The sequence below is a fragment of the Otolemur garnettii genome, unplaced genomic scaffold, assembly GCF_000181295.1.
Source record: "Otolemur garnettii isolate 467f Iridium unplaced genomic scaffold, OtoGar3 scaffold00011, whole genome shotgun sequence".
NCBI lineage: Eukaryota > Metazoa > Chordata > Mammalia > Primates > Galagidae > Otolemur > Otolemur garnettii.
In genome coordinates this window covers 1785441-1811413 of record NW_003852406.1, presented here as the reverse complement: position 1 = coordinate 1811413, position 25973 = coordinate 1785441, and the positions used below count along the sequence as shown (strand labels likewise).

Below are 25973 nucleotides of genomic sequence, written 5' to 3'. Positions count from 1 at the left end.
CTTCTACCCATGAGTTGCTATTCTTCTGGTCGCCAGGGAGGCAGTTTGAGAACCCTGGGTATCCAGGAAGTGGGGAACAGGAGAAGGGAAAGCAAAGTTTGCTATTTCACAGCTTTGCCCAAGACTGATTGTGTTTAAATCAATTCTACCACACTATAAAAGCAGAAAAGTCATTAAGATGTTCTTCCAATAATGCCTTCTTCTTAAATGCTATCTACTTAGTAAAATCGTATCATAGTAAAATAGTAAAGTCAAATCACATCGTAACAAATACAATTGTAATGTGTTCAAGTGAGTAAACGGTTTTTTAGATTGTTCAGTTTGGGGCACATTCATTAGATTTCCTCAGTGCCTATTCTGTGGAAAGTGTGGTGTTAATGGCACAACATAATAATAGCAACGTGTTTTTTTTTCTTTTTTTATATTATCTTTGTACTGGCAATATGAACGCTTCCAGAAAGTTGCATATCGAGAGCAAGATAGTCTGACTTTACACAACATACTTAAATCTTCTGTGTAATTTTTGTCATACAGTTAGGTCAAAGAGTAACTTTCAAGTTGTACTTGAGAATGTATTTTCATTGACTGAATTTCCAAACCTCTTGTAATTAACCACAACAGTGTCAAGACAGGTTTTCAAACACAGCTGTGGTTCCCTTTTTGGCTAGCTAGTAATTCTAGTTTTTACTTATTCTTCTAGTATTTTTCTTCTCATATGACTTTTCTTCTGAAAACAGATCAAACAAAACCTCATTCAACAGCTTGAAAAGGAGTGGCAGTCGAAGCTGGATCAAACTATAAAGGAGATGAAAAAGAAGACCTCAGATTGTGGCAGCCAGACGGACCAAGTAACCACCACTGATGTTATTTCCAAGAAAGAGATGGCAGTCATGATGGAAGAGGAGAAGCAAAAGATCCAGCAAAACTTAGAACAAGAGAAGGAAATAGCTATCAAAGAGGCTTTGAAGCAACTTGAAACTGAATTGGAACTTAAATATTGTGAAAATATCGCCAAACAGGTAATAGGCAGGTTTATTCTGGTGAAATTAATAGACCTATCTGCCTCTTAATCAAAACTTGTAAAATGCTACTGTTGAAGTTATACATTACTTTATACATCTAAAATTTTGTGCATTCCTAGGACAGTAAATCTGTCGTGTTATTCCTAAAATTGTCTTCATTATATTTCTACCTGTTAACCCTTTGGTTTTTGTGTGTATTCTTTCAGTTGACAAAATGCTTGCTCCTCTGAGATCAATCTAAGCCTTAAGATGCCTGAGGTTAAAGATGGTGGTTTTGCGTCTGGATAAAGCACAATTTACTGATGAATATTTCACAGCTATAGTTTTATAGAAAATATTCCACTGAGTTAGTTATGGATAAGCAAACCTAAGCAGATAAAGTATTTAGCAATATTTGTGTTGAGACTTGATGCAGAGCTGAATCTGCAAGCATGTCCTGAAGTGGAACTTTGTTTATAATTTCCATCAGCTGCCCCAAAGTGGTGCCATTGCCTTTTCTTTGAAGCACTCACAAAACTAGCTTTTAACTGAAGCAAGTTACTTGATTTCAAAGAAACGACATATTGAGAAAAGCATAGCCTGTGTTAACAGAATAGAGATGAATGGTCTGTTATATCTATCTTATCCACTACAGTGATTTTCAAAATTTTTGGTTCAGGACTCTTTTACACTATTAAAAATTGAGAACTTGAAAGAGCTTTTGCTCATGTGGGTTTTATCTATTTACTGTATTGGAAAATAATTCTTGAGAAATTTTTTAAAAACAAGAGTACCCAACCTACATTCCTTTGGCTATCAGAGCAATGACATCATCACATAGCATGTAGCCTTTGGAGGACTATGCTGTTTACACATGAGAGAATGGGAGTAAAAAGGACAAATGGCTCAGCTCCTATAGCTCAGCAGCTAGGGTGCCAGCCACATATACTGAAGTTGGCGGGTTCTTATCCAGCCTGGGCCTGCCAAACAACAATGACAACAATAACCAAAAAATGGCCGAGCATTGTGGTGGGTACCTATAGTCCCAGCTACTTGGGAGGCTGAGGCAAGAGACTCATTTAAGCCCAAGAGTTTGAGGTTGCTGTGAGCTGTGATGCTACAGCACTCTACAGCTTGATATTGTCTCCAAAAAAAAAAAAAAGAGCAAATAGTGTCTTAATATGATTTGACCTCACAGACCATCTGACATGGGTTCTAGCCCTCAGGAGATCCCTGGACCTTTAAATATCTATTACATATTTTTTATTTTAGATCTATTATTATAAACTTTTTTTTTTTTTGTGCAGTATTTTTTGGCCAGGGCTGGGTTTGAACCTGCCACCTCTGGCATATGGGACCGGCACCCTACTCCTTTGAGCCACAGGTGCTGCCCCATAAACTTTTAATATAATACCTGAAATGAGGTTTTTGATAAATACTTGCCATTTTGCTTGTTACATGGTTCCTCATGATTTTATGAGACATCCTTAAAGTCTGCAGACGGAGACAGATGTATGTAATGGTATCAAAGACATCGTCTTCAGTTGGTTAATTAAATAGTTTTTTCTGGAATATTCACTGAAAGCCTTAAATTTTCCATAGACAAAATGATGAGTTTAAGGGTCCTGCTTTGGTATTTATGAAATTGTTACTCTTGTGAGGAAAAAAATAGCATAAGAGAGAAAGGAAATGTTTCATAATAACTTTTAAAGTAATATAAATTTCTATAGAAGTCTTATCTTTTCCCCTGTATTTTTAACTCCCTGGAGTTTACAGGTATATACATAGCACGTTAGTGAGAAATATTGCTTTTTATATTTATTCACTCTGCTTTTGTATGTATAAATAAATGCATATGTCTGTATGTGTTTTAAAACAAAGGAGTAAAGAAAAATTATTTAACAAACAATCTTCTGGTAACTACTTTTATAACCCTCTTCATCAAGTTTTAAATTTTTGCCTGACTTGAACCATTACCCTCATTCTTTAGTACAAGTGCATTCTGGACCATAGGAAAATTTGCCAGACGTGAGGCTCCATTGGGGGTGTGTGTGTGCGCAAGTGCAGGGCATGAGGCGTGAGGAGAGGGGCAGTTGTTGGACAGCAGCTGGCTGGCACGGAGCGGCTCTCTGGCAGGCCTCCTTTTCCCCAGGATAAGTAGGCGTTATGGGAAATGGTGATTGGTACTTCATATGCAGGCGGTCCCCGAGTTACAAACATCCGACTTATGTACAACTCACACTTATGAATGGGGGCTATTCTTGTAAGTCCCCAAGTTACAAACACGCCACTGGCTTTTGACCCGCACCTACGAACACGCACTATTTAAGATAAATGTACCCATTCCAACTGACATACAAATTCAACTTAAGAGCAAGCCTGCGGAACCTCTCTCTTTTGTAAACTGGGGGCTGCCGGTAAAGCTTTCTAGGGTAGTTATTGGCTGTCAGACATTTAGATTCCCACGTCCTGTCGCGGCATTTGTATGGGATGTTTACGATAGAAGGATTTGGATCAACTGTTGGGGTAAGGTAAGGTCCTTGGGTCAGTGTCACTATAATGTAGTGAAATACAGTGTCAAACATCCATGAAGTCATAGCTGCTATTTGAAAACGGGGTCTTTCTGAAAGCTCCCTTTCTGACCCTCTTTGTTGTGCCGTGTTCCCCAGGTAGAAGTAGCCGTGCGGAACGCCCGGCATCGATGGCTGGAAGAGCTGCCTGACCTCGCAGAGTATCAGGCACTAGTGAGAGCGGAACAGAAGAAGTGGGAGGAGCAGCAGGAGGCCTCTGTGGCCAAGCGGGTAAGAGGTCGTGGGAAAGAAGCTTCAGGGGGTTGCCTCACCCCTCCTCTCATCCAGGTCCTTGGAATTTCCACCTACTCATAGTGTTGTCAGAGGTTTTTTTCTTTCTTTTTTTTTTTTAATTGAATGGTAACTATGTACATTAATGCATTTCTGGGGTACAGTGTGGTGTTTTCACATACAATTTGAAACATTTCATCAGACTGGTTAACGTAGCCTTCATGTCGTTTACCTAGTTATTGTGCGAAAATGTTCATATTCTACTCTTAGAAAGGTTCACTTGTACCCTTGTAAGATAAACCACAGAAGTGAACCCTCCAATCCCCCTCCCTCCACCCATTACCCCCTCTCCTCTCCTTCCCCCCTCCCTGTATTCTTAGGCTGTTATAAGGTTATAGCTTTCATATAAAAGGTATAAATTAATTTCATGATAATGAACGTTAAGCTTTAGCTCCAGGCCTAGCAAGTGGTATCTGTTCCTATCATCAAGTTGTTTGGGGAGAAAGAATTTATTTTAGCATCTTAAAACTCTCATAGTTAGGAAGATAACCTTAACTTAGAAACTAAATCCCATTCTACTTATTATCTTGCCCTATCTGTAGATGAGATTGAGAATGGTTATTTATCTATTTATTATTAACTATACAGTATTCTTCTACATGCTTATGGGTTGTTTTCTGTGCTGCGTCTGTAGGTTTATAACATATTCTTGTTGGTAAATAGCCAACTCTCCCTTCCGGAGATGTCACATTCTTTGACTGGAAAACACATATTATAACCATGTGTATTCTTACAACTTAATTTGCTGGTCTAAAACAATTTTAATCAAAAGGTCAACAAACTGAACATAGTTTTGAAAGTTGACACAATAATTTTATAAAGTTTATTTGGAAAAATACAAGAACTAGAACTTTTTTAATGTTCTTGAGAAGAAATCACAGTCCCTGAACACAGAATATATTGGAAAGCAACAGCCCAACTGTGATTCAGGCAGTACCGAATCACAAAAATAGAATTGTTTTTAATCCAGTGCAGTGCAGATTTCAGAGATAGTTCCAACTATACCCAGAAGCTTAATAAATTGTGTTGAAGTAGGGGGATAAGGAAGTATTCCATAATAAATAGTCTAATGATAGCCAGATAACACTTTGGAAAAATTAAGTTTATCTACACTGTGTGTTATAGTAAACTCTAGGTCGATGAAGGAGTTAAACACTTTTGAATGAAAATATAGAAAAGTTAAAATAAAATATTTCAAATCTGTGTTATAATAACATCTTGAGTCCACGGATAAGTTTGCCAAGGACATGAGCAGATAATCTTCATGAGAAGTTCAAATAACAAAAACTTAGCAGAACATTCATTTATACTGACCAGTATTAGGGAAACGCATATTAAAACAAACCGAAGGCACCACTTTTTGCCAGGTGTATAAATCCTCTCTTTTGAATTGTAATACACAGAATAGAATATAATTGCAGTGTCAAGCATATACTTCCCTTCTGATGTCACAATGATTTTGGAAAATAATGTAGTGTAAACATAAGTCATAAATGATTTGTAACTCATGTTCATCATCTTATTCCACAAATTACTTAAGGAAATAATTCAACATAAGTAAAAATCTTTTGAATGTTGTTCTTAAGTTATGTGGTAGGTACCCACAATGTTATTAGTTACATAGGTATCCATAATGTTATTCTCTATACTTTTTAGTATGTCTGAAATATTTCAAAAGGAAATTTGAGAAAGAAGAAATAATATGATGATGAGGATATATGTCTCAGAAGTCAGGTAGCAAAATGAAATTATGTACAATATAAAAAATAAAATAGACTAAGAGATCTTTCATTAAGAACATAGAAGGACTAGATGTATGTGAATCCAGAAACAGAAATGAGCAAATAGTGGATCATACTGTTGCTTCTCAAACTTTAGCAGGCATGAAAGTCACCTGCAGGGTGTGTTAACACATAGATTCCTAGGCTTTTCTCCTAGAGATAGATAAAGATTTGGTAGATCTGGAGTGAGTTCTGAGAAATTGCGTTTCTAACAGGCTCCCAGAGGTTGTGATGCAGCTGGCCTTTGGACTGCACTTGGGTGTGAGAAGCACTGTTCTAGATAATTGTATCAGCCACAAAACGTAATGCTAAGGTGTGCATCCTTCCTTCAAAGCAAAGGAGGTTCAGAAAGGTTCAGTTTTATAACATTGGCTGGAGAGTTCTTTTAAGATTAGAGTGATTAGTGAAGATCGGTGGCAATTTAAAGTCAATTCCTAGAATTCAGAAATAGTGAGGTTGGTTCAGTAATCCTCAAACTTTGCTGTACACAGGAATACCTGGAGGCTCTTTAAAAAATACTGTGGCCTGGCCCCCACCCTCAAACTTTAGGTATTTATTAGTATAGTGACTGGCCTTGGCTTTAGGATTTTTTAAAGTTCCTCAGTTGATTCTAATATGCAGCAAATTTTGTGAACCACTAAGTTCCTTAATGCTGTCAAATACTCCTTGCCAAACTTCACATGAGAAGATTCATGTTTTTGGTAGTATTGGGCAAGTGATCCAGACTCCCTGGGACCCACCACCTCCATGCAAGTTAATTGGTAAAGATTTCCAGGCATCCACTGCAACATGACTTGTTTTCTTTAAAAATGCTATTTAAATATGTTTCAAATCACTATAGAATTATCCTGCTGGTAACAAAAGAATTTTGCAATGAATTCCTTTGTAAAGTTTAGATGTTGGGTTCCTTTAGTAGAAAATTTAGTAAGTAGATACCGTATTTCATTATTCCAAACATATATATAATATTGATTAATAGCAAATGCTATTCTCTAGGCCAAGACTTTGGAGTTGACCAATTCTGTCTTTTGACACTATTGTGTCCTTGTTTGTGACTTCTTTGAATTCAGTCAGGGCATATTAGAAGTAAAAGGGTCCCAAAGTCATCGGCCAGTCTGCTCATGATATAGGGGAAGATACTAAATGCCAGAGTGACTTTTCCAAGGCTGTGCACCCAAAGGCAATACTAACTACATAATGGTTATTGAGTCCTTATTATCTGCCAGGCTCTGGGCTAAATATTTTAAATGGATTGTCTTATGTTATTTAGGCAAACTTATCAAATTGGCACTATAATTATTCCCATTTTATAACTCAGGAAATTGAGGCTCAAAGAAGTTGAGGAGTGAGCCTCCAGTTCCGCAGCCAGTGAGTTAGCCCCAGCAGTTTGTCTCCAGCAGGTGTCCTCAAACTACGGCCTATGGGCCACATGCAGCCCGCCTAGGACATTTATCTGGCCCACCAGGTGTTTTTGCCGCCACTGCCTGTCCTGCTTAGCAGCCACCTCATCTTGGGGCCTGTAGTCCAGCCCTCTAATGGTCTGAGGGACAGTGAACTGGCCCCCTGTGTAAAAAGTTTGAGGACCCATGGTCTCCAGAGTTGGCTGTGTTAAGCACCTGTGCTGGCAGCCTTTGCAGTCAATGGCGGGATTAGAGCCAAAGCCCAGGTTATGATATTCCTATTACTTTCTAGTTAGCTACTATCCCTGTGATCCACTAATCCTATTATTTTGTTATAGAAACAGATTAATGAAAAATGATTTTCTCTGCTTGCAATTGTCATTTAATGAACTAGTCTGTAATATTGCATTAAAGCATAGTTATGTTTATCAGAAAATAATTATGCAGGTATATGTTATGTGCATAGGCTGTATTAAGATTCCCTTATAAGACTGCTTTTGCTTTAAGTAAAAGATACTTAATTTTGGGGGGGCTTAGATAAAATTTGATGGTATATCTGTATTAAAAAAGCCTAATATGAAATATTTTCATAATATGGGTGTTTTTATACCTTTATGTTTTTTACACACACACACTCACATACACACCTGCACTCCCCCTCCCCCTTTTTTTTTTGGTCAATTTTGACTTTTGTTTCCCCATCAAGAAACTAATGTTTTGTTTTTAAATAACATAAGATATAAACTATTAGATTATTAAATGAAGAAGATCCTTAAAGGATAGTGTAAGTATATTTTTTAGAATATCTTATCCACATTAAGTTCAGGAGTTAACCGAAATAGTTACTTTAATTTTTTTGTTAATGAGAAAAATCATAAAGGTTCCTTAAATCATATATTGTTACGTTTTTTAGATATTGTTTGCTGTTTCTGAAGCTAAAGAGAAATGGAAAAGTGAGCTTGAAAATATGAAGAAAAATGTAATACCTGGAAAGGAATTGGAAGAGAAGATTCAGTCTCTTCAGAGGGAACTGGAGTTAAAGAATGAGGAGGTCCCTGTGGTCATCAGGGCTGAGCTGGCTAAGGCTTGGAGTGAATGGAACAAAGAAAAGCAAGAAGAAATCCACAAAATTCAAGAACAAAATGAGCAAGATTACCGGCAATTTCTAGATGATCATCGAAACAAAATTAATGAGGTGCTTGCGACAGCTAAAGAAGACTTTATGAAACAAAAAACTGAACTGCTTCACCAGAAGGAGACAGAATTACAGACATGTCTAGACCAGAGTCGTAGAGAGTGGACTATGCAGGAAGCTAAGAGGATCCAACTGGAAATCTGTCAGTATGAGGAAGACATCCTCACAATCCTTGGGTTTCTCTTATGGGATGTCCCAAAGGAGCACATCACTGGTTTGGGGGACAAACAGCTTTTGGAAATGGTGTCGATTTGTTCTTCAAAATGGGTGTCTGTCCAATATTTTGAAAAACTAAAGGCCTGCATTCAGAAGGCATTTCAAGATATCCTTTATCTACTTATAGAAAATGCTGACTCAGATAGGGAAAAGGTATGTTCCTGAGAGTAAAAAGAGCTATTGAACGTCAAGGATGATTGTAGAAGTTGTATGCGGTATTTTTCCTTTCTTCATTATAAGATGTAAGACTTGCTTTTGCCAGTGGTTTAAGAAACTTTTTGTAGCAAATCAAAAGGTTTTGTATATTTTGTTGTAAAAATACTTCACTACCTCACAGTCACAGATATAAGCTTTTAGCTTCTAGACAATTTTTTCGTAAAGAATATGTGCTATTCTTTGTAAGGGCCTTGTAAGATTTTAGAAACTGGGTAACTCTTATTCCTATTTTTTGTTTTCTGGGCCTGACCACATCAAGAAACATGTATCGGCTCAGTGCCTGTGGCTCAAATGGCTAAGGCGTCAGCCACGTACACCCAAGGTGGCGGGTTCGAATCCAGCCTGGGCCCGCCAAAACAACAATGACGGCTGCAACCAAAAAAAAAAAAATAGCCGGGCGTTGTGGTGCGCACCTGTGGTCCCAGCTACTTGGGAGACGGAGGCAGGAGACTTGCTTGAGCCCAGGAGTTGGAGGTTGCTGTGAGCTGAGATGCCACGGCACTCTACCCAGGAGGGCAGCTTGAGGCTCCTGTCTCAAAAAAAAAAAAAAGAAACATGTATCATATTAAATTAGAGTTTTGTAAAATCTTCTGAAGTGTTTAGAAGTCTGTTTCTTGCCTTTACCTATTTCAGTAAAAAATGCCAAATGAGTACAGAGAGTATTGATATGGAAACAAGAGAATAGAGGTAGGACTGACTTACACAAAACTCTGATGATGGTCTCACTGGTGTGCTATGGATGTGTATGTGCTATGTGCACACAAAAAGGTTTACTTGGACTCTTTTAGTCATATAAGCACTCTGGGACCTGCTTTTAATCTGTGTGGAAGATCTGATAAAACTGAAGTCTTTCTACCTTATGGTTAAAGAAATGAATATGCATGAAAGATTTCAACATTTGGAACTGGAAGTTAAAAAAAAAATTCTATTATAATTGTCTGGTAGGAGAGTTGAGACATAAGAGTTAAGGTAGCAAAAAGATAGCATGATTATAGGTTTTCAAGGCCAAGATTGAGCATTTGATATTATATTAATCCCTACTTGAAAGAGTTACAAACTAGAAAACAAAAACCTGCCTTCCAGTGTCATACTTGATGATAACTAGCTCATTACTTTGGGCAGTCATATACTATAGTGTTCTCCCAAAAAAATACAAATCCTTGGCCTAATACTTTGGGTTTGGGTAGCATATTTATGACACAGTTTGGCCTTTCTGCTTCTTGTACTTGAAGCAGTACAGAATTTTAGAGCCAGAGGGACCTGAAAAGTTAGTCCATTCTATCCCGGTTTACCCTAGTTGATATTTTTATCCTTGATTTCACAAAAATGTTACTACCGAGTAGTTGCCTTCATTGGAAAAATAACTGGGCAAGATCATTTCCCATGAGTACTACTTACTATTTTATTAGGAATTGTTGGAGAAAATAGACAATTAAAATAAAAATTATCTATGGCAGGTTTTGAGGCTGAGAAGCAATGGGAAAATCATGTTATATGCTTTCAAGTCTGCTTCCCTAAAAAGGCAATCTCTGCTATCAAAATTAAGAAACTACAGCACTTTACTCCTACCGTACATACGCATATATAAACTCAATCCTGGGGTATTTTTACAATTGTGTAAGCAATGTAAGATCATCTGTGTGATTTAAGGTGGCTTAGAAGCCTATGGAGACAGACTCATGTAATCTGGTTAAGAATTTAGTCATTTGCAGCATTTGTCGGGTGGGTCAGATTCCATTCCTAAGTGATGGATGGCTTGGAAATGCTTAACCTGGGATTTGTCATAGAAGTAATACTTGACCTTCTGCTGTTTGCAGCTTAGTTCAGGGCCTTGAGATAAACCAATGATTACAAAGTCATGATAAATTTGCAGTATATGTACCATAAATGTGAAAAACCATGTTCAGTCTAGTTTTTAGAATTGTTCACACAAATTAAAACAGAAAAAATTATCAGTATAGATAAACAAGTCCTCCTTATCAAAATACTTGAGATGATTGAATAGTTTTTTAAAATGGAGAGAATGCAGCGGATTAAAAAAATACAATTTTCAAGAAAATGAATGCTTATCAAAATGCATTAATATGAGAGTTCATAATAGATAAAAGAAAACCTAAATACCAACCAAATGGAACCAAATATTCTAGCAAACTTAAGGATGCGTATTCTGTCTCTTCTTACTACCAAAGTCAGGGTAAAACTAAGACAAAAAGATTGCTGCTTTCCGGCCTTCTTTGCCTTCTTGTCTTCTCTAGTTTTGAGTAGAAACTGGAAACGTTGATTGCCTGGGGTTCAGTTTTTCTTACTCCTTTTGCCTTTTCCCTGTAATGGCTGTCCTCTGCTTCTGTTGGATGTCGTAAGTAAGTTTCCTGACATCAGTTAAATGGGTTTCTCATAAACAAAATCAAACTCAAAACTTCTAGAATCAAATATATAATGTTTTTTAAGTAATTAGATCAGATTGCTCTCTCAATATCATGTATTCTATTCTTTTTGCATGTAATAGATGTCCAGAATCTGAAAATATTGCTGTAAAAGTCCATGAATGAATTTAGTAGCTTTATCGCCTATGACAGGGAATGAAGCACAAAAGCCTTCAATAAATGTTAGTGAGGAAATAGTCTTGTGCAAGATGTTTAATTTAAGCCAGAGTTTCTGTTTTTAATGTTGGAAGTCATCTGGCCATCCTTATAAAATCAGTGTATGTTAATTTAGAAGCATATAAATTACCATTTAAATTTAATAGTTTTTATTGTTGTTATTCTCAATTTGTGGGTGATAAAAGGTTGGTATTATAGTTGCTAATGAATTTGACCCCTGCTGCAGTGGAAATGTTCTGTATTTTCAAGAACAATTCTGATTTCATATTGTCTATTCTGTGGTTTGATCACAAAAACCGTTAAAAATATCTCAAATTCCTGTATATAAGCATGCTCCCCATAGCTCCTGTCTGTCTCGTAATAAACCCACCAGTCCTCTCTCAATTTGGAAAATATAGGAGGCTAATACATAGGATAGTGACAAAATCTGTGTAACATCTTAAAAATATTGTTGATAGTTTAGGCAAGATATTTTCCAGGCCTTAGTTTTTGTTGTTCGATTGTTTTATAATTTTAATATTAGCATTTTAAATAGAAAATTATATAAAGATGTTTACTAGGCATTAACTATGAAGGTAATTTATTTCAGAGATTGGCCAAGATCTCTAAGGATCCTGCCAGCCAGGCCACTGGCAGAGGAGACTCTGGAGCCCTGACATCCCTTCCTGCAGCACCCACTTCTGGACACCATGCTCAGCCCTTGGTCTCGCAAGAAATAGAAGCCAAAGCTGGTAATTGCATCTCGCCCCCACCAGTCCTTGTAGCTTCCATAATCACCCTTCCAGAGGGTTGCTTTGAAGATAAAAGGAGATGAAAGATGTGAACAGTTTTCTGAGTGAACAATTATGTAGTACTGCTCTGACTTAATGTGTATCTTTTCCCTAGGTTTCATCTCGTGTTTAGAGGACAGGTTTGATTTGGGTCCTCGTATCTTTTTATGGATTTCCCTCCATTTACAAATGATTCTTCTTACAAGAAGAATAATGAGAATTTTAATACAGTAGTCATGTTTTCATTCCCAAACACTGAGAAAGCAGGGGTTTCACATTGCCAAAGAGAATTTTTCATTCAAATTACTAAAGTTTATTTCAACCATTTTTAGTCGAAATCTCTCTGAAGCATATTAGATGTTTTCTAATTTATTTGTGAGTTTTTTTTTGAGGGTGGAGTGGTGTGTTTAATCTCTTCTCTCACATGTGGCAGAGTGAACTGTATGTGGTTTGTGCTCTTTGGTCATTTGATGAATTAATATTGTCACTTTTCCTTACTTAGACCTGTCAGTATGACAAAGAATTATTGTACCATAGCCCCATGAACTCTGAGCTTCCTGAGGAATATAGTGCAATTATTGCCCGAATACAATGAGATTTCTGAGCTCATGTCCTTTATTTGCTCCCATCCTTCGTAGGATGTTGATTTTTTTCTTTAGTCTTTTTTCCTTAAAAACAAACACATTAATAAATTCATCAAACAGAATTAGATAATCTAAATTCTGAAACATGGTATTAAGTGAAAAAGGGTTTTATAATTCTGAACTACAGAGTACCACTGTTGACTGTCGTATTCTCCTAAAATCTGAGTATCTTTTAAAGTAATTTAAACATTAATTACGAAATACTTGTTTCATGCAGAGAATATATGTAATGCATATGTAGGTTATGAAACCTAATGATCAGGAACCTACTATTCAACTTCAGGCATAGAATGTCACCAGTACTGTTGATCACAATTCTATCCCTGAAATTTCTCCCAAACTTGAGGTTATAGATTAATTCTAATTAAAAAAAAATCAAATTCTCTTGCTTTTATGTTTTGACTATATATATATATATATATATATCTCTTTAATTCTTGACTTTTCTTTTTTAACAGTATAAATCCAGTTTAACACTTGCTATATTCTGTGTAACTTGCTCTTTCCCCATTTAGCATCATGCTATGAGATTTGTCTGTGTTGATGCATTTAGCTCTATTCATTCATTTTCCATTGCTATGTAATATTCCAGTGTATGGATATGTTATTATATAACTGATTTATCTGTTCTCTTGTCAATGGGCATTTGCATGGTTTCCAACTTTACAACAGTATCTTAAATGAAAAATATACACGTAGTGTGTGGTACTAATGTGATGCTTCGTTGAAGCTTTGATGCTCATGCACATAGACACCTCCATGGAACTAAAATGCCCCGAGTTGGCCTCTGAGTCTATGCTCATTTGTATTTCTACTTTATTATGTGACTTACGTCAATAAGAACAATCTACCATTTTCATCATTTTTGTATATTTTTATTTTGTAAATTCTATATTGCCAATGACGGCTATTATTTATCGTGTACGTGCTCTATGCCAGGTACTGTGCCAAACAGCTGTTAATACACACACCTCTCCCAACAGTTTAAGATCATTTTTTAAATTGGAGATAATTTCAAACTTACAAAGAAGTAGCAAAAATAAAAAGTTACAAAAAACACCTATCTTTTAACTAGATATTCCTATTGATAACATTGCATTCCATTTTGTGTTCTGTGTGTATATGTGAACATTTCCTTTTATTAAAATGAGGTATTTGAGCGTAAGTCATATATACATTGGGACCTTTTGTACCTAAGTGCTTCAGACTATTTTCCAAGAATAGGAATATTTTCTTATATAACCTTGGTACAGTAAACTTAACATTAGGTAAAAGTATTTCATCAGTCTGCTGTTTGTGTTCTAATTTTGTCAGTTGACCCAGTAATGTCTTGTATCACAGTTTTTTCTGTAAAGCACAGGAATCTGTCTGGGGTCAAGTATTATCAATACATTTGTTTGTTGGTTGTCTTCAGCTTCCTTTAATCTAGAACATTACCATAGCTTCTCTTCAACTTTTATAACGTTGATAATTTTGGAGAAATAATCTCTTCTCCTCCCTGAATCCTTTTTTAACAGAACTTTTCTCATTTTGGGTTTGCCTGATGTTTCTTTGTGATTAGATTCAGGCTTCTTGTCTAGAATACCGCACAGGTGATGTGTCTTCACAGTCGGGAGTACGTGGTGTCCATTTGTCTTTTATTGGTGTGGTTAATTTTGATCACTGGGTCAAAACGGTGTCCAGTTTCTTCACCCTGTAATTGCTGGGAATTTTTACACTTGAAACTAAAAGCAGTCTGTGCAAAGACACTTTTAAGACCATACAAATATTTTTCTCCTTAAAACCTTCTCTTAGGTTTGTGAATCACTGATGAATCTTGCCTGATTCAGTTTTTATTGTGATGATTGCAAAAGTATAATTTTTCTAATTCTAGACTTCCCTCTACTTATCCCCATTGGCACTCAGCATGTCATTGTAATCAAGAACCCTCCCTTCTCATTTACCTACTTGTCTGTCTATGTGCCTGTCCAGCCGCCACCTATCCATTTGCCTACCCACCAACCTAACTATCCATCTGTTCATCCATCTGTAGAATTATTACTATGACTCATATGTTTCTATATTTTCAATACTTTATAATTTATTATATTTGATTCGTGTTCAAATTATCCCAGATTCAGCTGGTAGAGCTCTTTCAAACTTTTTCCTGTGTCCTGACATGCCTGTATTTTTGAGTATTTTCTTACTTTCTGACATAGCAAGATATTTTAGTCTCATTTTATATATTCCCTCTCCCAATACTGAAGCCAGCCGTTTCTTGATGACCCCTAGTTTCTTTCGGTAGGGAATGGTATCCACTACTAAGATCCCAAGCATTAGGTTTCATAAAAAATTTTTAAAGTAAATAGTATCATGCAATGTTACATATTTAAAAACTATGCCTCAGGAGAGGTTAAATAATATGCTCCGAGTCACACAGCCAGTAAAAGGAAGAAACAAGGCTTACGCCCTGGTTTCTCCGTCACACATATCATGCTCTTTCCCTCACACTGCAGCCTTCAGTCATGAGTCTTGTTGTCTGATTTTCTTTTATTTTTTAACAGCAGTTCGTAGTCTAAGCTGATGTAAAAGTTGTTTGTTATTTAATTTTTACAGATAAGAAAAAGATCCTTGAAATTAAAGATTTATGCTGTGGACACTGCTTCCAAGAACTTGAAATGGCAAAGCAGGAATGTCAAGATCTGAAAAGAAAACTGGAGAGATGCTGTAGGCATCTTCAGCACTTAGAAAGGAAGCACAAGGCTGTAGTGGAAAAGATTGGAGGTTGGCATCTACGGTAGCGCTGCTACCAGTATCAGTCTCTGATCCTTGTTGAAATGTGCAAATGTGACGTTTTAGTTAATGTGTCTTCTGATTCTCTTTTGGGATTAATGTAAACTAATTTGGATCTTATTTTAACTAACCAAATTGTTACCACTCTACTCAAAGGAGGAAGATGTCAGCTCTGATTAAAAGGTCACATTTCTTTCTTCCTTTCTTGACTGAACAGATATTGAGGTCCCAGTGTGTGTCAAGCAGCATTGAAGGCACTGGAGATGCAGCAGTGATAGGTCAGGTGAGGTTTCAGTTCTGGTGGAGATGAGGAAGACTGTATTCCCTCCTTCAGGAAGCTTATGGTTAGGTGAGGGGAACTAGAAACAGACTAATAAATAACATAACATTGAGCACTCTCGGCAGTGCATTATGTATAATTTTTGTAAGGAAAGATGTTAACTCAGCCTCTTCCTAGAGCTAAGGAGGGGCTGGCTAAAAAACGCAGGAGTTTGTCAGGGAGCAAAACAGCATTCTAGGAGGAGGAAGAGGTATAGACAAGGGCATTTGGGACCAGTCTGGCCTCTGTCCAGCCCATTCATCACAATGCTGTTAGGGCGATATTTCAAGAAGGGATGAATCTTCTGCCATTTCCCTTTGCTCTTCTGAGAAAGGGAAGCTACAAGTACTTAGGCTTAAGTGGCTCTTCCCTCTAACTTTCACTCTTCACTCATCCTGTTCTTTATACTGTCCATTTGAATGGTTTCCGATTCCCGAGCTGGCCATATTTTCTTTTACTGCTGGACCTGGCATGTGATGCTGTCACTCTGTCCTGCACTTTGTCCTGCTATTTACTTTTTGGTCTAACATTCAAAGATTCAGTTCAGAAGATGCTTCATCTGCAAAGCTCTCCTAGGTGAAGTGAGCTGCTCCCGTGTGGCCCCGTTGTAGCCCCTGGCTCTTCCTCTGTTACCTCAATGACCACTGTATATTTTAATTATTTGATTACTCCAAACTGTAAGTTCCCTGAGGATAAGGAATATGTCTTATCCTGTTCATCCTTGTGGTCATGTCGCCTATTAACATACCAAAGAATAAATGTTCGAATGATTAAAAAACTGAATGTTGGGGTTCCAAATAATGGAGTCATCCAGAAAAGATGGGGTCAATAGATTCATTTACTTTCTACATTCACCTCTATCCCTTCCTTACCTAGACAAAGGCAATCACTGCCTGAGTCTTCCTGCTTCCAGGCTTGCCTTTCCCTATTCATTCTCCATTGGGCAGTTGAAGCAGTCTTTTTAGAAAAGTGAATTGGATCATGACACCCTCTTGTTTAAAGCTCTTTAGTGCTTGCCACGGCCCTCAGTCTGAAGTAGAAACACTTAACATGGTTTAAAAAACCTCTTGATGACCCTGCCAGGCCCTCTAGCCTGGTCTTCCCCCACCCCCTATTCTCTCAGCAGAGACATAGCACGGATTTCATTGTCTGTCTTCTGCCTTTACCAAACATCCTGATCTCACTACCTGGCTAACTCCGACTCATCCTTCCCCCAAGACATTCCTCAGAGATTCTTTCCTGACCTCTGCAGACTTGGGTAGGTCTTCCTGTTATACACTCCCCATACTCCTATGCTTTTTATAACATTTATCATCCTGGTAATTACATATGCTCTGTACTCCCCTTTGGAGTCTTTAAAGCAACAGAGATTAAGTCCTGTGCCAGCACTTAGCACAGTACCCGGCATCATAGCACATACTCAGTCAACATGGTGACTAAGAGAAGCCACCTCCTACCATTTACTGCTCATGAAGTCTGTTAGATGTCGCTAATAATTACTTTAAGGCCATAAAGAGTTTTAAGAATTTTTAGATAAAAAGTTTAATAAGTACAGTTCCTTTGTGATTACTTTGCTTTTTACTAGAGGCTGGGAGAATAAATGAGATCTCTGTCTTATACAGATACAGATACAAACGTAGATACAAGGTAGCTTTAATAAAATTTGTTGAAAACCAAGAAAATTTGTTTTACATTATAAAATGAGAAGTTGGGCGTGATTATCATTTATAAATAATTATGTTTGGCGTCATAACTATGATCATAAAATAGTTATTCTACATATTGCTTTTGAAGCTGATATTTTCTATAATTCGTAGACTTACAAATAATCCAAGAAAGCTGATACTTCCCTCAACATAGTAGGTTGATAAAAGGGATCAGGGTTGGAATTTAAGTCATTTGGTAGTTAAGTCACTTAGTCACTTATTTGGATATTTTTCTTACTATAAGTCTATTAGGTGATAGTATCTTTACTACTATTGCTTTTGTTTTGTTTCTTAAATTCTATTTTCTACTCCCTCAGTAATGTTTATTGAAAAGTGATGGCGTACAAGTGAATGGTTTAAAATATGTCAGTCACCCTGGAGACTAGAGTGATTTTGCTCCCTGACTCGTAGGGTGTAGTGAGAGGGTGGCACAGTAGCAAACGTGAGGGACCAGGTTCACATTATTGAACATTGGTTTCGCCAGGCTTTGTACAAGGTATTGTGAGTCTGCTGTTGTATTATATTCCCCATTTACATGTGAAAAAACTCAGGTTCACAAAGGTTGAGTAATTTGCCCAGTCATCTAACTGGTAGGAAGCAGTTAGGATTTAAACCTATATTTCCCTGACTTAGAAATTCATACTTTTTCCTTCAGTCCCCATAGACTCTGTACGCTTCTTTAAAGTTCTAAAAATGGAAAATCTTACATTATTTCTGAAAGTGTGGTACCTACTTAAGGTTAATTTCCTTTTCATTTTATATTGAGGTGTTTGTCCAGTGATCATTTATTATGAGCATGGACTGTCTGCCAGGCAGCATGGGGAATATGGGATTAGAAAACCTACTAGGTTTCTATGGATCTTAACTCATGCTGGAAAACAAAATATGGACATGCATATGAAACAGTTTGAATCCAATTCCAGTTCAGTGTGTGACCCAAAGCAAGAAAAAGGTGGGACACAGATTTTAAGTGCTGAGGAAACAGAGCAAGGGAAGGATGAGGCTAGTTAGCGTTTACCAGGGAGTGGATGATAAGGGACAGCAACACGAACTCACATAATCTCCTCTGTCAACATCTCTGTTGGAAACTTAAGGGAAGGGAAAGCTTGAGAAAAATCAGCTGACCAATGTACTATAAACTTTCTTATAGAAGAGAATAGTAAAGTTGTTGAAGAATTAATAGAAGAAAACAATGACATGAAGAATAAATTGGAAGAACTGAGAACACTTTGTAAAACACCACCCAGGTAGACTTTTCCTATTTTAAAGAAACTGTTTATTTCTAAGTATAACTATCCTTAATTGTTTTAAAATATTCATTGTTCTGTTATACAGCAAAAAGTTTAAAAAGAGGGCAGTGCCTATAGCTCAAAGGAGTAGGGCGCCAGCCCCATATGCTAGAGGTGGCAGGTTCAAACCCAGCCCCGGCCAAAAACTGCAAAAAAAAAAAAAAAGTTTAAAAAGAAGAAAGTCTTCCAAAACCCCATCCTGTGAAGATACCCTCTGTTAACTCTTACTTTGTATCTGTTAAGCCTTTTATAAGGCTGTTATCTGTTAAGCACACCATGTGCATGATGCATTTTAAAAGTTGAGATTATTGTATAAGGTATTTTTAACCTTTTATTAACTTAATATTATTGGATGAGCAATTCCTTATGTTATTAGATACTGAATCTATGGTATGCTTTTCAATAGCTGCATAAATTTTTACCATGTTGATGATTTACTATTACTTAAGTAACTATAAAATTTGTTTCTATTTTTTTCTTATTTTAAATGTATAGTGGAAATCCTTGTATATGAAATTTTTAGCATGTCTCATTATTTATTAGAATATATGGATACACGTATGTATATTTCAAATGCAGTTTTCGCTTGCCAGCTCTGATTTTGCCATCTTTGGTTTGTTTTTAGGTCATTGTCAGAAGGAGCCATTGAAAATGCTTGCCTGCCATGCAGTGGGGAGGCCTTGGAAGAACTTCGTGGGCAGTATATTAAAGCTGTAAAAAGAATTAAGCGTAAGTCTCTAAAGGGATTCCCAAGATTTTAGGGGTGGATTTGGTCTTGTTTATTGTTGGTGTTAAGTGTGAACTGAGAGGTTACAAGCATTAGTGTTTTTAGGGAATTTTCCGAACTAATTTACTCCTCAATCTTAGAGGAGATTATTGATATGTTTTGAAAATTATGCATAATGGATCACTTTGCCCAAATAATAATTTTTGGAAGTGATGTGAGAGCGATGTTATTTTTGTTAATTATCCTGTTTGCTTTTTAGACACTGGTATTAAACTAAAAATTTGATAATCTTACAATTAGTAGCAAAGAAAATGTCACCAGTTTTAAATTAGAAATTATTACTTCCTACCATAAACTTTTAAGGACTGTGGATCTAATTAGCAGTTGTTGTTTCTCGTTATTTCCGATAGCTGTAGATTTATGGAGTCCTCCTGATGATCAGGTGGTGCCAGCGTATCCTGCAAATCACTCCCCTGGTGTGTGTTTTCCCAGTGTAGGATACTTCCGAGATTTTAATGACACAACTGCACAGAGTGGTTGTGTGTCCCAGTACTATATAACCCCTGTTTAAATAGGAGAAATATAGATTTACCTCCCCCAAATGCATTCATTTTTAACAAAAAGAGCAGAGAAGAGGTTTCAAGTTTCAGATATAATTGGTAGATGTCAGAATCACGTGTAGCTCACTTATTTATTACCCATGAAGGGGCTTCACGTCTCAGCTGCTGCTGCTGCTGCTAACAAAAGGTGTATTACTATGGACAACTTCTTGTCAATAATCTATCGTTTGGGAAGCGAAATGCTGAAGCATTTTAAAAATCCTCATTTAATAATTTGTGTGTATGTGTATGTATAGTGATTTAGTTACATTTCAGACACTTGGTTGTAGGTTTTGTGTTGCCATATACTTCATTTTATTTTTTCCCATTTCAAATAATCAAAAATGGTCTCCCAGTTAGTATTTTTGCATAGAACACCAAATTTTCAGATGCTTACTCTCATTAAGAAGGACATTCTTATATGAATTGATATCCTTAATATAATAAAGATGGTAAAGTTCTAGATATAGGATGAAGTCTTGATTTAGTTAAAAAAAAAAAAAAGTCTTAACTAATAGTAGTCCCAATCAAAGCTCTGTTGAGTTAAAGATAAAAAGAGAACTTGAAAGCCGTGAGCTACGTTAATAAGTAGATTTCAGAAGGTAGCCGCAGTCTATGCCATACCACTCTGAATGTGCCTGCTCCCCTCTGGTCTGGGAAGCTAAGCAAGGCTAGCATGGTTAGTACTCGGAAGGGAGAAGACAACATAAATCTTACCACCCTCACATTTTTATATGTAACTCATGGATTATAATATTGTATTCAGTTAGACCCGCGATGTGTGCTGCTGAAAAGGTTGAATATGTAATGGAATGTGGATTTCAGAGCGTAGGAGAATAATGAGTCTCTCCAGCTTGTATTGTTCCTTTTCTACTTCTGTCTTTCAGTGTCTGCTTTTCTCTTCCTTGCGGCTTCACCTTTTCTGTAGGTTTCTTTTTTCTCTTCTTTTAACTGGACATAATGTACAATTGAAATTATGTGAGTTTCCATGCCTCATCTATGTGGTATTTCTTGTGTAAGTATTTTAGAGTATGACAGAATTTCTCTGGGGACTATGCCATGTTTCCTCACTATGTGTAGCTATCATCATGACTTACAGATTATTTCTCACTGGAGTCTACCAAGATGGTGATCTAAAATATTCCATTTCAATGACCATGGAAAGTAGAATGTTTCAGCTATACCCCCAATCGCTTCATCTCCCAGAAAATTGTTCTGACTTCTGCCCCTCCTGTTTCTGGAAAAGTGCCAATAAACATGCATTTTGGGGGGATTTCCTTACCCCCTATAGGTGACATGCTTCGTTACATTCAAGAGAGTAAGGAAAGGGCTGCAGAAATGGTAAAAGCAGAGGTGTTGCGAGAACGTGAAGAAACTGCCCGAAAGATGCGCAAATATTATTTGATCTGCCTCCAACAGATTTTGCAAGATAGTGGAAAAGAAGAAGGGTAAGTTCAGTCCAAGCACATAACGTGTCAGCAGCACGTTGTCATTTTCTAAGCATTTTCTTTAACCACAAAATTAACTATTTCTACATGATCAGCCATTGGGGATTAAGAGAGGTTTATGGCTGTGTTTCCCTAAATGTTGGCAGACCTAATAGGAAAACAGAAATCCTGGGGCTAAGGAAACTCATTTTTTCCTTTATAACTGTATTAATTTAATATTGTGGAATTCCCCACAGGGCCGAGAAAAAGATTATAAATGCTGCTAGCAAACTTGCCACAATGGCAAAATTGCTGGAGACACCTATTTCTAAAGGATCCCAGAGCAAAACTACACAATCAGGTACGTCAAAGTGAGTCACTCGAAGTTTGTTCTCTTCTTGTTTGGCTATGTAATATTTTCAGTATGAAGAAGAGCAGGAATGTAAAGAATGAGAGTTAATTTATAGTGTTGTGTATGTTTTACTTAAACTGGACATGTATAGAAAAGGGTATAGCGTTTGCAGTTCAGATAGGCAGAATGGGTGTGTGCATCAGCTTCCCATCAGTGGATCCATCCTAGAAGTGATAGAAACGATTTGAAACAACAAAAAGTGAGAAAAAGAAGACATAACTGGGTTGGTTTTTTGTTGTTGTTCTTGAAACAGTCTCTCTATGTCACCTTTGGTAGAGTGCTATGGCATCACAGCTCACAGCAACTCAAACTCTTGGGCTTAAGCAATTCTCTTGCCTCAGCTTCCCAAGTAGCTGGGACTATAGGCGCCCATCACAACTCCTGGCTATTTTTTGTTGCAGTTATCATTGTTGTTTTTAGCTGGCTTGGGTGAGGTTCGAACCTGCCACCCTCAGTATATGTGGCTGGCACCGTAACCACTGTGTTACGGACGCCAAGCCAATAACTGGGTTTTGAAAGGTTGCAAGGAATATACCAGTTAACTATAAGAAATACCTGAAAGAAAGAAGACAGTCTAGGATTAAAGATGGAAACCTCAGTTCAAAACCACCAGAAAATGACAGCTATAGAAAGAAGAATATTAAAACTATTCCATATATTTAGATGGGGGTGGGGTGGGTCCTCAGGAGAAGTAGTAGGCCTACAAGACCTACCCCCCTACCAGTGGGGTGATTAGTTCATGTTCTAGGTGAGGTCATCCTCTTCATATTTCTTTCTGTCCGCTCCTCCCTAACCCCAACATTGGGCTGGGCAATAGCAGCAGGAACAAAGAGTCTGGGGACAGAGCAGGGCTGTGCTCTCGGTGGTTAGCCTAGTCAAGCAGGAGCTGGGAGCGCATGTGCCCAGAGTGTCAGCCATTAGGTCTTTCCATTCTGCAATTTGTTCCATTTCTCCCTTATTCCCCTCCCAAACCCTAGAGTATTCAGTACATCTTAAAGGTAAGTACTTCACCAGGCATCATTATACATTTACAGAAAGCTATCACATTGCAACAAAAGACACCAAGCTATTGGTAAAAAAAAACAAACAAAAAATGAACTTACATATAAGGAAATAGAATTATTATTAATAATAGAACAAACAACAGGACCTGAGAATGCTAAAAAGTATTCTTAGATGTAAGAAGATATGGTAGAAGTAATGAAAAAAAAAAAGCTAAGATTTTTACTGCTTTCAAGAAGAGAATATAAATACTGATAACACCAGCCATTGCTATAAAGGTACAGGTTGAAGTACATTGAAATTTAAGAGTTCAACTACAAAGAAATAAAAATAGACCATACAGCTTTAAAACTGGTAAGGGAAATATTTGAAAGAAAATATTTTCAATCTAACAAAATCAGCAAAGAAGAAAAAAATCTAGAAAGCTTGGGAACCAAAATAATAGTAGGTTGAAACATCAGTCATACTAAATATATAAATATGTATCTATATATATGTACATATATATAGGTTAAACTCATTTGAAGAGTTCAACATTAAAATAGGGTTTTCAAAATTATGGATATTTGCTATTTTTACAAGAAGAACATCTAACATTCAAAATGTATAGGTGGAAAGGAATATACCAAGGAAATGCAATGTCGATATTAGATAAATTATAGTGATAAATATAATATTAGCTAAATTAGAATTAGCATTCAAAGGAACAAAGATGATCATTCATAATGATAATGAAATATTCTCCCAAGAAATTATGGATAGGTTTTGTTTATAATAACATAGATTTAGAGTATGTAAAGTAAGAGCTGAAAGAAATACATGAAAAAAAAGGTTAATACTCAGTCACACTGGAAAATTTTAACATAGCTGTAGGGAAATGGAGTCGTTGAATCTCTGGAAAACTTGAAGCAGAGAATGTTTAGGAATCCATGAGTCTGATGTTGGTAAACTCCTCAGGTAGAAGCATAAATGTTATTTGTATAAATTTTGCAATGGTAATACGAACCTTAAGTATAAAAGGGCGATATGATATAACCAGAAAACTTTCTAGACCTGCATCAACAGTATGCAGATAATGACCCCAGTAGAAGTAAACCCTTTCCATAGACTCTGAGGAACCAAGGTACCCTACTCTGAGATAGGAGCCTCTAAATCTCTGCTGTGTGGTTGCTTTGCTGTTGATCAGATATAGTATCCTAGCCAATTAAATCAGAAACTCTAGCTTTTACAGAAGTGTGTGCAGGTGTTGGGTCGGTAGGGTTCCTTCAGTAAACTCCTTCATCAGAAACTCCATACTTAACACTGAAATCAGAGCAGGATTGAAAACATAGTTGGCTCTTAAGATGCTGTAACATCTATTGCAGAAAATGTAATAGATCAGATGAATAGCAATAATATACCAGATTTCAGTAACTAAATTACCAAGCTTTATCTAGTGGATATATGTGAAAGAATATTTTTAAATGCCCAGCAATGATGTATTTTCTTTTTAAGAACAATTACTATGTATGCCTTCTTTGAAAAGAAAAATTCTTCTTTGAAAAATTATGGAAACATAATTTTTTTCTTGTCTTTAAAGGTTAATTTTCTCTTAATGTTGTGTTCCCCTAACTTTGTGTTCCCTTGTACATAGTAGCACTGCCCCTGACTTCAGAGATGCTGGCTGGAGTTGAAAAATCAAAAAGAAATGATACGAATCAGAATATACCACGTTACACTGAAGGCAAATCAAGCAGTGCAAAAACTGTCCCCGGAAGCCCGTGCGAACAAGTTCCTAAGCGGAAGTCTGTTCGTAACTTACGAAGGCTGGTGGAGAATGCAGAGTATGGGGACGCAAAGCATGTGGGTTCCAAAAAGTCCCAGTCTGACTTTCAGTTTGGGGATAGTAGTTGCAAGCACCTAAACATTTTGCCTAGGAATATTTCTTCTGAGTTTTTTCCTTGCCAAGGTGAAGGAAGCTTTGGTTTACACAAGAAGAAAGACCTAGTGAGTGATCCTGGTTCTGAGTCACTTCTTCATTCAGCGGCATACCCCTTTCTTGGGACTGTTGGAAATAAAACCTCACCTGGATGTAACCTGGGTCTTTCTGAGTCAGGATCCACACATATAACCTCTCAAGATCCTAATGAGAGACCTGGTTTAAAAGTATATCCATGTGATCCACAAATGGAAAGAGAAAACACCACATCTGAGAAAAGTCAAGGTTTGGGTGTTCAGGAAACTCCAGTAAAGGATGGAGGGGACCTTAGTGACTCCCTGGGCTGGCCTTCCAGCAATGCGACTCTACCCTGTGACAGTCATGACGCGTCATTTGTGCATGGTAGGCCACAAGGACCCCTGGACATACTAGGTGACTCTGTTGATTTCAAACAGTTTGCAGTAACCAGTTGTGTTTCGGATACAGAGAAAAATAATATGAATTGTCAAACGATGAAATGTCAGCGTGATCAAACTCCAAATCTATTAGAGGGAATCACTAATTCCCAGCCAGGGAAGATCAGTGCAACGCTTGGACACTCACCTCATCATAAGACAAATACGTTAAAGTCAGATTTCAAAAAACTGAACAGTGCGGTGCCATCTTCAGTGTGTCTGCAGTCTTCAAGAAAGTTGATTGCTCCCCTACCTAGTCAACAAGATAGTGGCTTCGATAGCCCTTTTGTCAATCTGGGTTAATTGTTGTACAGTGTTTATGAAGAATCATTAATATATAGACGTGAAAACTGGAAGGGAAGACTTCATACTGAAATTATGGGTTCTGCCTATTTTGAGATGTTTTAATAACATCTATCATATGAGTAAAGTATTCTCATGAAATTACCTGAGGTATTTATGTTGCCTTAATCTTGTAAAGGCCTATGGTGTATGTGTAATATGCTTCTGTGTGGTGCTTGTATTTGTTGCTAAACCATCTATTTTTATACTTATAAATTGGTTCTCTTTTCAGTGTTAAATTATTTAAATAAACTTGGCATGTGGTCTGTAGAATTGTTATGAATTATTTTATAGTTCATAATACAGAAATGTATTGACATC

At 36.9% G+C, this 25973-nt stretch overlaps 1 protein-coding gene across 1 annotated transcript in view; it reads left to right on the top strand.

Moving 5' to 3' along the window:
* CEP152 (centrosomal protein 152) overlaps window positions 1–25758 on the top strand; it is an 80479-nt gene extending 54721 nt beyond the window's left edge. The window contains exons 18-27 of the mRNA XM_023510156.1: window positions 738–1019; window positions 3671–3802; window positions 7957–8607; window positions 11860–12001; window positions 15280–15447; window positions 18632–18728; window positions 19396–19499; window positions 21388–21544; window positions 21781–21884; window positions 24571–25758. Of these exons, the coding sequence (XP_023365924.1) occupies window positions 738–1019; window positions 3671–3802; window positions 7957–8607; window positions 11860–12001; window positions 15280–15447; window positions 18632–18728; window positions 19396–19499; window positions 21388–21544; window positions 21781–21884; window positions 24571–25613 (2880 nt within the window). The 3' untranslated portion in view covers window positions 25614–25758. The remainder of the gene's footprint in view (window positions 1–737; window positions 1020–3670; window positions 3803–7956; window positions 8608–11859; window positions 12002–15279; window positions 15448–18631; window positions 18729–19395; window positions 19500–21387; window positions 21545–21780; window positions 21885–24570) is intronic.
* Window positions 25759–25973: the final 215 nt, after the last annotated feature.